The 15,012-nt window shown below is 31.2% G+C and overlaps 1 protein-coding gene across 1 annotated transcript in view; it reads right to left on the bottom strand.

Annotated features, from left to right (window-relative positions):
• Positions 1-13,046, bottom strand: part of LOC139486719 (allene oxide synthase-lipoxygenase protein-like) — a 30,303-nt gene extending 17,257 nt beyond the window's left edge. The window contains exons 1-5 of the mRNA XM_071271643.1: positions 12,896-13,046; positions 6,732-6,779; positions 4,149-4,612; positions 2,477-2,521; positions 1,348-1,476 (exon numbers count right to left, since the gene is read on the bottom strand). Of these exons, the coding sequence (XP_071127744.1) occupies positions 1,348-1,476; positions 2,477-2,521; positions 4,149-4,612; positions 6,732-6,753 (660 nt within the window). The 5' untranslated portion in view covers positions 6,754-6,779; positions 12,896-13,046. The remainder of the gene's footprint in view (positions 1-1,347; positions 1,477-2,476; positions 2,522-4,148; positions 4,613-6,731; positions 6,780-12,895) is intronic.
• Between the last annotated feature and the right edge of the window lie 1,966 nt (positions 13,047-15,012).

A 15,012-nucleotide genomic window follows, 5' to 3' on the forward strand; every position in this document is an offset into this window, starting at 1 on the left:
CAAAAAAATGCACATAGCAAAATGTAGGGTGAAAAGTAAAATCACAAAAATACTGAACTCAGCGGAAAATCAAATCGGAAAATTCCTAATCACATGGCAAAATCAAATGACAAAACACATCAAAAACGAATGAACAAGAACTGTCATATTCCTGACTTGGTACAGGCATTTTACATACAAGAAGTTCGATGTGGCGGCAGAGTCTCTGTGAAATAACGTTCCAGTAAATCTTTGTAATGAACAATCACTCGAGCTATTTAAAAAGGACTTAAGACGCATTTGTCCAAAGCTGCATTTGTTGATCGCTTATTGCATAGACCTGGAACTTTGAATGGTTGTGTTTGACGGATGTTGATTTGCCGTTATGATATTGTTTTACATTTTGAATTGTGTTTATGTATGTTTTGATATATACGTTTATAGCTTTGTTGTCTTTTAGTTACATATTTTATGAATACAAAGTAATAGTAGCATTCAGCAATTTAAAAAAATGATTAGTCTATGACTATTCAAACTCTTATTACATGTATAACATTTAGTTTAGATAAAAAGTATTGCGATATTTATTAATTCATTGATATATATATATTTCTTTTCATCCTTTTTTTTTTTAAATTGGGTGACTTTTTTATAGTTGAATTGAAATTGTATGCTTTAAAACGTATGTTTTTCTTCGTTATTTCGTGAATGTACGAATTTCAACATGTGCATCGCTTAATGCAATTGTGGTGTAATTATAATTGTGCTTTCAAAAATGCCTTGTAATGATAAATGATTACATTTTATTTTGCACACTGCGAAAATGATTTGTAATATCTTTGTAGTTAATTGACAACAAATAAAATTAAAAACAAAACTGTTTTGAGTTTAGATAAATAAAGGAGGTTAATATTTTTCCATAACTTAATAATTTGCGAATGACATATGTCTGTACAATAAGATCCGTTTCATCATGCAAATAATCCAGTATTCATGAATGTTAAGCCATATGCCCTTTATATAATTGCTTGTTGTATTTACAATCTCAATGCTGTCCTTTTACATGAATGTAATCTGAAATTCTTCTACATTCAGGTCATAAGTGAAACAATCATAGCAGTAGAACATCACGGATTAAATCCTCGTCTGAGTATCTGAAGAGTCCTATATTTTATGAATCACCCTTACTGTTATATATTTTTTCATCTCAGTCCCTAACAAGTCTTTCATAACTCACACTTTAGAGTGTTTAACAATTCATTATCTGCTATATAAGAATTATTATTAACCTTTGTTGGCAATGTTTTAATATTTAAATCCCTGAGGATGACAACTAAATGAATAACGATTAACACTGTAATTAATTACCTCTGGAACTCCAAAAGCTTTAGTATACACAGTCTTTACGTCTTCAAAATCTTGCCATTCACATTTGTTCATCAGCGTCAGCTTGAAGCTTTCTGCTTTTAATGTTATGCCTTCTAAAGCAAAGTTGGCCTGTGTTAAAGTTGAAAATCAATATATACAAGTCAACCAAAAACAACGATACAAGGCAATGTATTTTCCATATATAACGGAATTAAATTCATTGTATTACCAGGGGTAAATAATTGCCTTCTTGATTTGAAGTTATAACCCAACATATTTTGGAGCATTTTTTTGATAATTACAAAATCATGTTTTCACACAAAATTCAAAAATCAATATTAGAACTTAAAACAATAAAGTCTGCTGAAGATGTTGTATGCTTTTGCACACATTTGAATACTTAATTCTCATTTCGAAATTAAGTGCCAACTTTCATTTGACCCCTGTATTCAATAACACAGTATTTTCACACTTACCAATTCGGTCAGACTCTTTTTATTCATATGCATATGCTTTGCTAATGAATGTTTTTATTGGATATTTAAACAATTATTACTATTTGTTATATATGATGATAAATTGGAGTTCAAACTTGTGTATCGTTACTTTTGTTTTGACTAATAGACTATTATGTTTAGCAAGTAAATATTCTTTATCAAAAACATATGTGTCATTCGTTATTATTCCGAATAAATCTACTTAATCACTGTCTAGTCAACAAAAATATGTGTTGCACAAATAAGCAGTGTCATTTTTTCGGCCACACTTTCAAGTTTAAAGCTTTGTTTGATCTTGACAGTAAAGTCTGAGCATATCATGATCATCAACATTATGGAAGTATGCGTATCATTAGTTTTGTGCTAATGTCTTTTAATAGTTTTTTCATTGACAATTGTATACCAAAATTTTAATAAAGTAGATTTGCAAATAATTGATAAAGTGTCAGTTATATTGGAATTTACTTCAACTGTCAAGTAATTGAAAGGTAACCTAGCTATAAAACCAGGTTTCAACAATCATCTTCTAAATAGGTAAACGCCTGTAGCAAGTCAGGAATAGGACAGTTTCCAACAGATGTGTTGTAAAGATATTGCAATTGTGTGTTAACTGATAATAAATCTTAACTCACTTCGTAATGAAATGAAAATTTCTCATCCTCTGGTAATGTTTTTACCTGAATGAAAAAATAGCATATTAAATATGATGATAATTTGTTTTGTCAGATTACATTTAACACGGGTGCTAAAAGGGAAATATTTATTTTGCTACACAGATTGTATGTAAACAAAATTCTACAATTACACGTTTCCACATATACAATTTTAGTTCATACAAAATAAATACTTAAATTACCATAAATTTACCAATTTTTGGGCAACCAATAAAGTATTACAAGTACAACAATGAAATGCCTTCTGTAAGTACACATTATGTTTTCAACCTTTGCATAATGTGACATACAAGCATCAAAAACATATACTTACGAAATTGTAAGTCTTATAAACAATTTCCCCTGTAAAGTTATTGCTTAAAAGTAACAGACAACATTGAAAGAAGATCATCACACGAGATTGATTTCAAAGAATTAATTTCATAACTAGGTTAGGATCCCTACAATCCTTGCAGTTAAATGTAAACTTCATTTTAGGTTTGAATGCATAAATAGAGTCTTGAGATCAAACAGTGATGATGGTACCAATCTTAAAACCTTAAAACCAACTGTTGTTTTGCTAAAAGTGTACTCAAGTCTTTATAATGATTTGTGTAATGCGTACCTTTATGCCTTTAAGCGTACCTATACTAATCAAAATGTTTAAAAAAATCAATCTCAATGGTCACTATTTTGGGTAGTTGAGCAGCTACTTTCTTTGAAAAATAATAAAGAATGGAAAATAAAAACCATGCAAATTCTAGTTTTTGTCACCATGATTTTTCCCCAAATTTATATGTTGAAGCAAAATAAAAACATGAATCGTTATGTCTGTATTTTTAAATGTTACAGTTATATAATACGCGAAATATACAATATAAGAGCTTTTATGCCTATATTTCTCAACAGAGTGTATGGAGAATTATATCAAATAGCTAACATCAGCAAATGTTCGAACAAGTTCTAATTAGCAGCAATCGGACTTTGTAAAAATTAAGCTTTTCTTGCAAATGGCGAAATAGCGAAAACCAAGTGTCAAATACTTGCTCTAACGTTTATCATCATATGTTGATTCACCTTTACATTACGTCAGACGTTTTAAAAAATCAGTTTTATGTAATTGTAAAACAATCGACGAAGTAAATTCCTGAAGTGTCATACTGTTGGTATTATAACAGAAATTGTTTAAATGTTCCACTGTAAAATTTATCCCGGGGATATTCATCCTTCCTCTTTTGAAACTGCAAACTAGGATTTCAACATAGGTAAGAAAATAGACATATAAAATAAAGGCAACAGTAGTATACCGCTATTCGAAATTCATAAATCGATAGAGAAAAACGCTTTAATGGCAATGTTTATTATAACAGTAAAATGTCACATTACATGACAGGACTACAATACAAATAAATGGGAGAAAATATTTATAGCCGAAAACAGGTACCTTGTTAAAATTTTAATACGCCAGACGCGCGCCACGTCCACGCAAGACTAACCAGCGACGCCCAGATGAAAACAGTTTGAAAGCCAAAATTAAACATTATTAAGACTGTTATTTTGTGTGAAGCTTTTCCCTCAGATTCGTTTCATTGATTAATGTATATATTAATGTTATTCAAATTTTTGTTATACTGTTTAGCTAAAACCTTACCTGAGCAGGTAATCCAGCCATATCAGGTTTTGTCTTCACCTGCAGCTGATATTCAGCCTGCATTGTCTGCAGCTCTAGTTTTCTTGTTTCTAAGAATAGATCATCCTGTGGTAAACATGTGTGATGATTGAAGAAGTAACGACCATTAGCTTTGATCCATTTCATTGCAGGGAATATGAATGTAATGCTATTTTTCTTATTGGTCACTTCAATCCAATCTAAATACCAGTTACTGTACAAACCACAATTGTCTCGCCGTAGTTCAATTCTCTGGACTTCAGACATGTTGACATCGGAATCAATAGAAAATCTATCAATCTCACCTCTTTCAAAATCGTTTTTAAAAAAGTTATCAAGTTTACACTCATTTGTCTGGACACCTTTTCCATGCAGAATGATATAGACATTAACATCTGTCCCCGATCCCTTTTGGTCTCCAGTCTTAACCGTAATTGTATATGACGCTGTTTATAAATTAAAAAAAATAATATCATATTTCATTAGCATGAGACACTTTAAGTTATCCAAAATAAATTAATGAATTTTATCGTTATTTGTTCTACTAACTTCATAACTTTCGTCATCAAAAGCAACATATTTTATATCCTTCTGATATAAATTAAGAAAGCAACAGATGGTGTTTCGTTTCGTATATTATCCTTACACAGTAAACCATAGATGTATATACATTCATCATTTATTCCAGATTTTAAATTGTGCAAGATACACCAAAAACAACCTATTCCTTGTGTATAAAAAATCATTTGTATTTTACAATTCAAACATTAATCATGTCAACATAAAAGTGATTGTTATGAAAGCACGATGTATTTAAGAATAGATCCTCAACATATATGTATTGCCCTAAATACATATCTATAATACTAAAATAACGAGGTCCAATTTGTCAGCCGTCATGGGGTAAAAATGACAAATAAAAGAATTCAACTTTATATAGAGCTAATATAGGACAATGGTGTGGATTAAAAAATACACCACTCTAGACCTTTTGTTTTCCACATAATTTAATATTGCTAATAATCAACAAGTTGCGGGTTGAATCCGATACCGATACCAATAGTAAATTCACCTGTTATCTGTTACCTATTACCTTATCTGTACGTTCCGCATCTTACAGGCGCACCACCAAACGGTATATTTAGGATTTTGCTAATACACGTGTCATAATCAAAGTGTTGACACTACTCAAATCAATCATTGTCACATTGTTCCCTATTGTAGTAATTTAATCAGTATAACTTTCTAAGATGTCAATACGAAGGTACAGTTTTCGATTTCTTAGCCGGCATGACTTAAAACGGAGAATCAAAGAATTCAACTTTATTTATAACTAATATAGGACAATGGTGTGATTAAAGAATACTTCAATCCAGGTCCTTTCGATTTACTAATAATTGATATTACCAATAACTAATAAGTTTCAGGTCGACGGGTTCAAACATAAAGATTTTGAAAGCAGAGAAAACTGTGCAACTTACAATCGGCATGACTTTATCAGATGACAATACCAATACTAAAATAAGGCTTATGCATAGTAAAATACTTTAAATCAGTCACGGATCCGCCATATCACTGGTGTGTTCTAGTATTTCAAATATTTTGTAGTACATGAAAATAAAAACTAATTTCAAACTAAGCATACGATGTAATGACAAATTAATGTAAAGACCTCTTTCCTATTTATTTTTTTTATTAAATATTCCAAATATCTCCCGTTAGGACTTTTTAAATGATTTGACTTTCCACATTAATGTAATGATGCAGCCATGCATGCAAGTGCAGACAAATTTTTATAGACATTATTAGGAATTGACATATGATTATTCATGGATAACAGATTTAATACTTTAAGTAAAAGTTTCAATAAGTATATAGTAAATTTGATTACCAGTCAATCTGTGTTACAAATTATCTCACTTAAGGATGTTTGCTTGTCATGATTTGGAATTTTTGTCCGATTTTCGAAATCCTCAGGTTTTATCCATGTGAATGCCTTAAAACATTTGCCGATGCACCCCCCTTTATGTCTTTTTATAAATCTTTTACAAGTATAATTATGAGCCATTTGTAAAAGTCTTATAAAATCTTCTTTATTTTTTAAGTTTTTGAGAACTATAACTGGTCAATGATAAAGCTATGAAAAATCAAGAGAGAACATTTTCCCGCCAAATTTCCAATGGCTAATATCTGCAAATCAATCACACATTGACCCCTATATATTTTTGGCTTTTTTATTCCTCAATTAAATCCCCTATCAATGTATACTAGTGTTTTGAAAACCTATTTATTTTCAAACTGAGCAGCGAACATCCTTAAGTACGCCCCGAAATATATTCTTGTATGGTTATGACGGATAATTCAAAAGAAGAGCATAGTCAGAGTATCTACTACAAAGGCTTTATCTCCCGCCATGCGACCACATATTCAGTAAAGATATTAAAATAAAGTATATGCCACCGACCTAATGTACTGTTCAATCGACAACAGCTAAAACTTTGAATTACATGCCAGTGATTCAGACTGAGATGAATTATTTAATAAAAGAACTAATATGTACTTTACCTTTGCTGATGCCACTCCCCATGACTTGAAGATGTCCCGTTGATCAAACTGAAAAACAAAAGAAACAAAAAATTCACAAACCTATAATGTTGAAGTACCTGTATATATTCGGTGGAAATTTTCTCTTGAATGCACAATTGGAAGCAGACGCTCAATCTGTATAATGATCCGATAAAATCGGTACACAAATTTTCTGTAACCAAACGCTAAATTTTCACATTAACGTCTGAGAACATGAATTTTTAAAACAAATCAGATCAGGAAGGTTCCACAATAGAAATCGACAAATTGACATTGATAAACCCTCAACGGTCTCCAATTTTCAGCGTTTTGATACTTTCATTTGTTCTGTGGTAGAAATTATCGATATTTTGGCGGACAATAGTGTTGGTTTTTGTTTGAGATATCATACTTTATCTTTCGCAGCGCCTTTGTAGTGGTAGCAGTAAATCTTTTAGGATTGATTGATAAATTCTTGGAATTAAGCAGACAATAGCTGCGGCCAGGTTGCAACTGTCGGTTCAGCTGACAGTTTCTCACGGGATTTATTATTACCGTTTTACTCAACTATTTTATGAATGTAGGGAAGGATTAGCAGGGTTCATCTTCTATTACTTTCAATTTTACTTGTTCTGGTCACTTTTAACTATGTTTGATCATTAGATAAGATAAAAGAGGAGATTGGGAACAGAAACAAATGTGCAGTGAATTTAGAGCTAAATCCAGGTAAATAGGTGGACCATGATATACTACACCTAATGATGAAGTGGTTATGCTGGAGAGTCTGTCTCTCAACGAATATAAAAGGACACCGTTGCTGATTAGGAACCAAAGGAGGGGATGTCATATCGGTCAACTTCTCCGTCTTACAAAAAGGGCTTGTACCTTCATTAGTGAGGGGAATTTAACTGTGGCTTTCGGCAAGACCGTTTTCCTGATGAAAGATGTACTGGTTCTGGTAGAATTGAGAGAGGATCAAATCTCCTCCAAGGTCTATACTTAACCCACGGACATAACATAAACTTACGGGTCGAAACCAGATACAGCGAGGAGGTAACTCTACTGTTTCGTTACAATAATTTCAAGGACAATTACAGAGATCTAGTGAACATGGTTCACAGATATACAGAGCTGGATACGCCAAAGATTTTAGTACAATGACCACTTATATTCAACTAAGGAGATCGAGAACCCAGCAGCTAGGTATAGTCGTGTTTACCAGTTTGGGTCAGCAAAAGAAAATTAACATCAATATCAGATCCAACAAGAGGAACGAGTATAAAGAGGACCAATGAACCTTATTAAGTCCAATATCAATGGACCTAACAAATGGGTTAACTAAGTGTCTTACAAAATACCTTTTAATATTACAAGTCTATTACTTGGCAGTCTTGCATTGCTAAGCTGTCTAGACGTATGGATATTAGTGAGTGGACAGGGAAACCAGTGAATGCTACGCATTATTTGTGGAAAATAAGCAAGAATTGTCACACTTAACCTTGTTAATAATTAGGTTAAACGTTTTTGGTTACACGAATTGATCGGAATATCCGAAACTACCCAAAATCCACCGTAAGATTCACCCTGTCGCATCACGTTTCATAAGATATACGCGCCATTTGAAATTACGTAACAAATATCGATCCTCATTGGATGTCTTAAGATGTAGAAAGGACTTTTTTGGCCCGAATGAGATATCAATCAAAACATGTCTTTGACAAGAGCAGATATAAATACGAAGAAAAGGTTACAGTATTGGTTTCAAGATCTGCTTTGATATCCGATCTATTGATGAGTTTAACTTTATTGTTTTAATTGTTAAATGATGTTTTGTCAAATTCGGATTGATAAATCAAGAAGGGATTGAAGGAGCAATTCATTGATTGCTCGTCTGCCGATATATCCATACACACCAATACTTAAGATACATATTGTTGTCATTGATTTTCACAAACTTTTTCAAACTGCATGTATTATACAACCAAATAATATGTAAGAAACTAGTCGTACATCGAACACATATAACACACGAATTTGTTGTTACAGAAGGATTAATATTATGGAGGCATATTATTACAAGTTAGATAAAATGAATATAGATATCCATATATGGAAATAAGTTCAGGTAAAAACATTACTGCCCCATATGATCTCCCTTTTATTTGTATTGTAGTCCTAGCATGTAATGTTTTCATTTTAATGTTACATTTAATATTGCCATAAAAGCGGGAGGTTTGACATGCCACAACACCAGGTTCTGGACACCCATATTTTTCATTATGTGTTTCTAGTGTGTCGTAGTTATCTTATATTTGTGTTTAAAATTTTCCTCAGTTTTAGTTTGTAACTCGGATTTTTTTTTCTTTTTTTTTTTCTCAATCGATTTTTATGAATTTCGAAAAGCGGCATACTACTGATACCTTTACTGTTAAAAGTCCTATAACTCTAAAATGACAAATCTTAAAGCTTTCAATTCCAAAGCGAGTCTAGATTCACCAATTTCAATAACAATGTAATTTGATTCCAGTAACCGGATCTGTTGCAAAACATTTATAATTTGTTTATCTGACAGTTACATTATCATAAACGTAGAATGACAAATCTTTTATTGTCACTCAAACAGTACTAATATAATGGCGGCATTTAATAATTCAAAAATCTAAATTTAACTTTTTTCTATCAATCCAATAATGTACCGGTAATATTTATAAGATTTTTTAAAAACAAATATGAGTTATAAAGAAAGAATTCCACACTAATGAGTATATGTACAAAGGAGATACATAACAAAGTTATCCAACTTTTAACCATGCACATATCTCTTCGTGTCTTACCTAACAGTTTGATACAACAAGGTACTCCAAACCTTTAATTAAAAAGCTGACTATGCGGTATAGGCTTTGCTCATTGTTGAAGGCCGTACGGTGACCTATAGTTGTTAATAGCTGTGTCATTTTGGTCTCTTATGGAGAGTTGTCTCATTGGCAATCATACCACTTCTTCTTTTTTTTATATTAAATCTGTGCATGGCGCAATACGAAACAGACGCTCATCTTAAACCATACGAGAGTACAGAAATGTACTTATGTCAGATAAATGGACAATGTTAACAATTGTTTGTGAAATGATGAAGACGAAATTGTTATTTGCTGTTCTTGTTTCATAGTCTCAATTTTTCTATATTGTGTTTTGAGTACTATTGATTGTCTATTTGTCTTTTTTTCCAGCCATGGTGTTTTCCGATTTATGAGTTTGTCCCTGTGGTATCGTTTGCCTCTCTTTTATTTGACATGTGCTCGAGCTACGGCGTTTATAAATAAATAGAGTTATTGTCAAACAAATTTTCTTTTTGAATCCGAGTTAGATTGAGATGTTTATATATTGTGTAGATATTTGTTTATTATTTACGACTGTATGATATTAACACTTTATCTGCACATAATATCGAAAAAGAATATTAAACTAGAACACACGCGCGATATCGCGGGTACGTGACTGAATCCAAGTTTGTAACTATGTGAAAGCAATTTTGTAGCCTGGATTTTTTGTTTTGGTATTGTAATCTGATAAAGTCACGTTGATTATAAGAATAATATGCACAATTTGTCTCTGCTTTTAAAAATATTTCTGTTTAAACCCGTCGACCTGGAATTTAATTATTGGTAATATTAGAATTATTCGGAAAACAAAAAGGTCTGGAATGGAGTACTTTTTAATCAACAGCATTATCCTATATCAGTATTTAAAGTGGAACTCTTTGATTTGCATTTTTACGGTCATGCCGGCTTACAAATTGGAAACTGTACCTATTTTTAGTCTAGAATTTTAGTATTCGTATTGTCTTAAGTCATGCTGTTAAAATTACTACAATAGGAACCAATGTGACAATGATTGAATTTTGTAGTATCAACCCTGTCATTATGACCTGTGTATATAGCAAATCCTAAATACACCGTTTGGTGGTTCGCCTGTCAGATGCGGAACGTACAGATAAGGTAATAGGTAACAGGTCAATATACTATTGGTATCAGTATCGGATTCGACCCGGAACTTGTTAATTATTGGCAATATTAATTATGTTGAAAACAAAAGGGTCTGGAATTGTGTAATTTTTAATCAACACCATTGTCCTATATTAGTTATATATAATGTTGAATTCCTTGATTTGTCGATTTTACCCCATGACAAATTTGACCTATTTATTTTAGTATTATAGATTAGCACCAGCGATATTCTAAGCTGGTATGTTTTATCACACATTATAAATAAGATCACAGCCATATCATTTCTCAAAGACATTTCTTTTAAATAGTTCTTAATATACAATAGTAATGTAAGATAACTCATCAAAGAAATATTTGTACAAAAATTTAACAGTTTTTATCTTTGAAATAAATTCAATTAAATTCATCATAGACACCAGAAGGCGGTTTCAAAAAACAACTTACGACTTAGATTGGTCGTAAGTACACTGAACTGTTCATGACTTACGATTAATATTAGTCATAAGTTTTTTTTGTGCGCCTTGTGCGTGTTTTGTCTTCATAAGACTCGTAAGCGACATAAACCTTTAAAGGAGGCATATTTGTCATTGGCCCAGCACACTTGTTGATTTTGTATTTGTTTTTTATATCGCAAGCTGCTTTATTTAAACCCGCTCATTGAGAAAAAGTTAAATAACAAAAATACCGAACTACGATGAATATTATAAACGTGAAGTCCATAATCAAAGGCTACAATACATCAAACAAATGGATAACAACTGTCATACGAACAATATAAATACATAATATAACTTAAAATAGGTCGATATTGGGAGACTATGTATCTCTAAATACCGGCAAAATATAATCAAACGAATTTTTGCAGTAACGGAAATCATTATTTAAGTACTGCTTGCAAATTATACAGCTATAGAAGTACACCAGCATTTCGATGTCTGTACATAAGAGAAGATTTCTTCAAGAATCGTAACGAAAGTGCAAGGGGAAAGGTTAATTTATTCAAATTTTTTCTGAATACTTTTTTAATGTATATCTCTTACAGTTTTTCGTGCTACAAGATTGCCTAAGCAAGGAAATTTGATAAGTAAAATAACAAGAAAACGGATTTCTTTTAAACATGATTGTCCTTTTAAAGCGAGTTAATTAATATAATGCAATAAATATGTGTTACACATGCAATAAGTGTAATATCCTTGTTTAGAAAAGCGCTTACGTGTCAAATATTTATTTATTACAGAAACATAACGGATTTTTTGTTAAACCTGTTATCCTTTTTTATTTGAACAATAAAACAAGGTGATGTATAATATATGTAATTTGACATTAAAAAAGGAAATTCTTATCTCTTATTATTTAGTATATAAGTTTTTGAATTATCAACTGATATGTTCTATTTCTATTCTATTACACAAGTTAAAATATTTATCAAAATGACACTGTATTTATCTAAACTAATAAATAATCTAGGTGATATATTAATTCTTGTTTAACGTTTTCAAATATAATAATACTGTTTGTTACCTGTCGTGCAAAGTTTTCTTTGACAATAAACAATAAAAAAAAATACAATATTTGGCTTTTGAACCATTAAACCAAGACAATAATAGTATACCAGAATTCATTTTTTTTTTGGCATACAATACAAGACAAGATAAGACAATATTTTATTTAATCTCACCTCTTCATTATATAAAACATGCAAATAGTTAATAAAACAACATCATAAAACATACAAGAGCCACTCTAAAATGTTATGTGCTGCACTACTATAGAACAAATTAAACAAAGATTCACTGATAGGTACATTTGTATGTGTTTTGGGTTTGCAACGGATTGTTTTTATTTTATTCAACAACAAATTGCACTTTTACTGTTAACAATGTGGACACTGGTCCAGCATTCCAATGAAGAGTCCCTGTTTGTTAATACCAGAAATCCAGTGATTGGTATTGTCGTTGTATTATTCAAAGTTGGCGAGTATTGCATTTAATTGATGAATCATTAAATAGTACCCAGTCGAGTTTATTTAATTAATTTGGTCCTGAAATTTTTCAACACGACTTACAGGAGATACAACACGACAACAAGGAGAAAGAAACAACAAATTATGGTTATTTATACATGTTCTAATAAAGAATATAGAGTTAACTTAAAGCTTACCTTAAAGAATAGAATAATTCTATCTTTTCGTTTAAAAAAAAACAGATTCTCGTATCTAGTATATCGGCGAATGTTGCTGTATATTTACATACACTACCAGGATTGATACAGTTTTATGTTTAAATATAAATCTGAATATAATTCGGAAATTTGATTGGCTCACGTGTTAAATCCTGTACATGTAGCCACCATCTAGGCATACAAACAAAGGCACACAGCCAACAATATAGGAACTGAAATGATGCATGCAATTTTCCACATGCATTCAACCAAAAAACTTTTAAAAATCTTCACAAATCGTTAGACGTAATATTGAATGACTTTAATCAATTTTTTATAGTTAGTACAGGGATTGAATTTTAAAGATGTTGTGGACCTGAACGCCATATAATTATGGTGATGTTTAAGTTACTGAAAAATCAAAAAGGGGGAAAAAGAGTTAATAAAACAGAATTCAAAATAAACAAACAAATTAAGAAAATATAACAACAAATTCGATTCTTTAGAAGTCCTAATAGTATAAAAACTGAACTCTTAATTAGGTCTTTCCACCTTTCTGTGGAAAGACCTATTGTATTTCTTCTGATTATTATTAGGTCTTTCCACCTTTCTGTGGAAAGACCTATTGTATTTCTTCTGATTATTATTTTTTTTTTTTTTTTTTTTTTTCTTCCGCCTAATTTTGATATTGCGACAAATGTTTGTTTCTCAATATGTCGCTTAGATATTTTTCATATTGTATCGTACAGTTTATGCGCTTTTACATTTAACCCTGCTAAGCCGAACACTTTTCTTTGTAAGAGTTATCTCCCTATTCACTGTTTATCATCAGAGTGCATCTCCTTCGTAACAAAAAAAGATAGCGACAAAATTCTTTTTACAAATTGTTCGTTACATCCTAAGGAAAATTTGGCTTATTTGGATCGAAGCGATTCGATGAAATTTTATAGGAGTTATCTACCTTTACAAAATTATTTTCTCAATATGTGTTATTAACTAATAAACCGTCAACCGTATAACCCTGGAATGTATTTATTTGAGATCCCTAGGCCCTTTATTAGAAAATGGGGTCAAGGTCAAAGGTCAAGGTCAAGTTCTAAATTCGGAATTTTCCATGTGTTTGCATTTTCTCCAACCCTTGAAAAGGTACATATTAAAGAACAAGTGCAAAATGATTGCTATATAGTTATGAAGATATGTTACATTTGGTCTGATACAATTAAATAGCATCTAATAGGAGTTAGTGCCCCTGAAATGTCTTGATGTGAGGTTATTTGATTATAACTTCAACTAAGTCCATTTTAATGGCATTTGACCTTGTGCAAAAGGTTGGATGACAAATGACCTTGAAAAATGACTACCGGAAGTGACCTTGAGAAAACCGGAAGTAACCTTTTTTGCAATTTTTTCGTATAAAAGTACTCAGAATCCATGTATTTTGTCATATAGATACATAAACTTATTACTGAAGACTAAAAATGACTTCCAACAAACCGGAAGTGACCATGTATCTCCCATTCTTAATACAAAAGTATATAGAAACTATATATTTTTGGAATCAGTGTGAAAGAAGCTATCATATTAGACCGGAAGTGACATTCATTTCACCGGAAGTAGCATATTATCTCCTTTATATCACTTAAAAATATGATTAAACCATTATTTATCGTATCAGTATGAACAACTATCTTCTTATCAAAATTTCTTTGATATGGAAAGACCTTCAATTGTTCTCTGAACAATTGGTTTTTAATTATTATTATTCTTTTTCTTCCGCCGTTTTCAAAGTCAAAAAACAAGAAAAGTACGCAACATATCCAAATGATCTTTGGTATCATGTATCAGGGGTATAATATCTATCTTGTATTAGAAGAACCAAGATTTACTATTTACCTTATAGGAGTAATCTCCCCAATTACAAAAAACACTGTTATCACTACTCCTCATAAACTATAAGACTTAGCGGCAAATGGTTTTTTTTTAAATGTTCCTTGCCAAAAGTTACAACTTCAAATAACTTTAACCGAAGCGATCCAGTGACCTATTATAGGAGTTATTTCCCCTTGAATATTTAAATTTTCGATATGCATATAAATCTCATGAACCGTAAGTCGTAA

The sequence above is a fragment of the Mytilus edulis genome, chromosome 8 (assembly GCF_963676685.1).
Source record: "Mytilus edulis chromosome 8, xbMytEdul2.2, whole genome shotgun sequence".
NCBI lineage: Eukaryota > Metazoa > Mollusca > Bivalvia > Mytilida > Mytilidae > Mytilus > Mytilus edulis.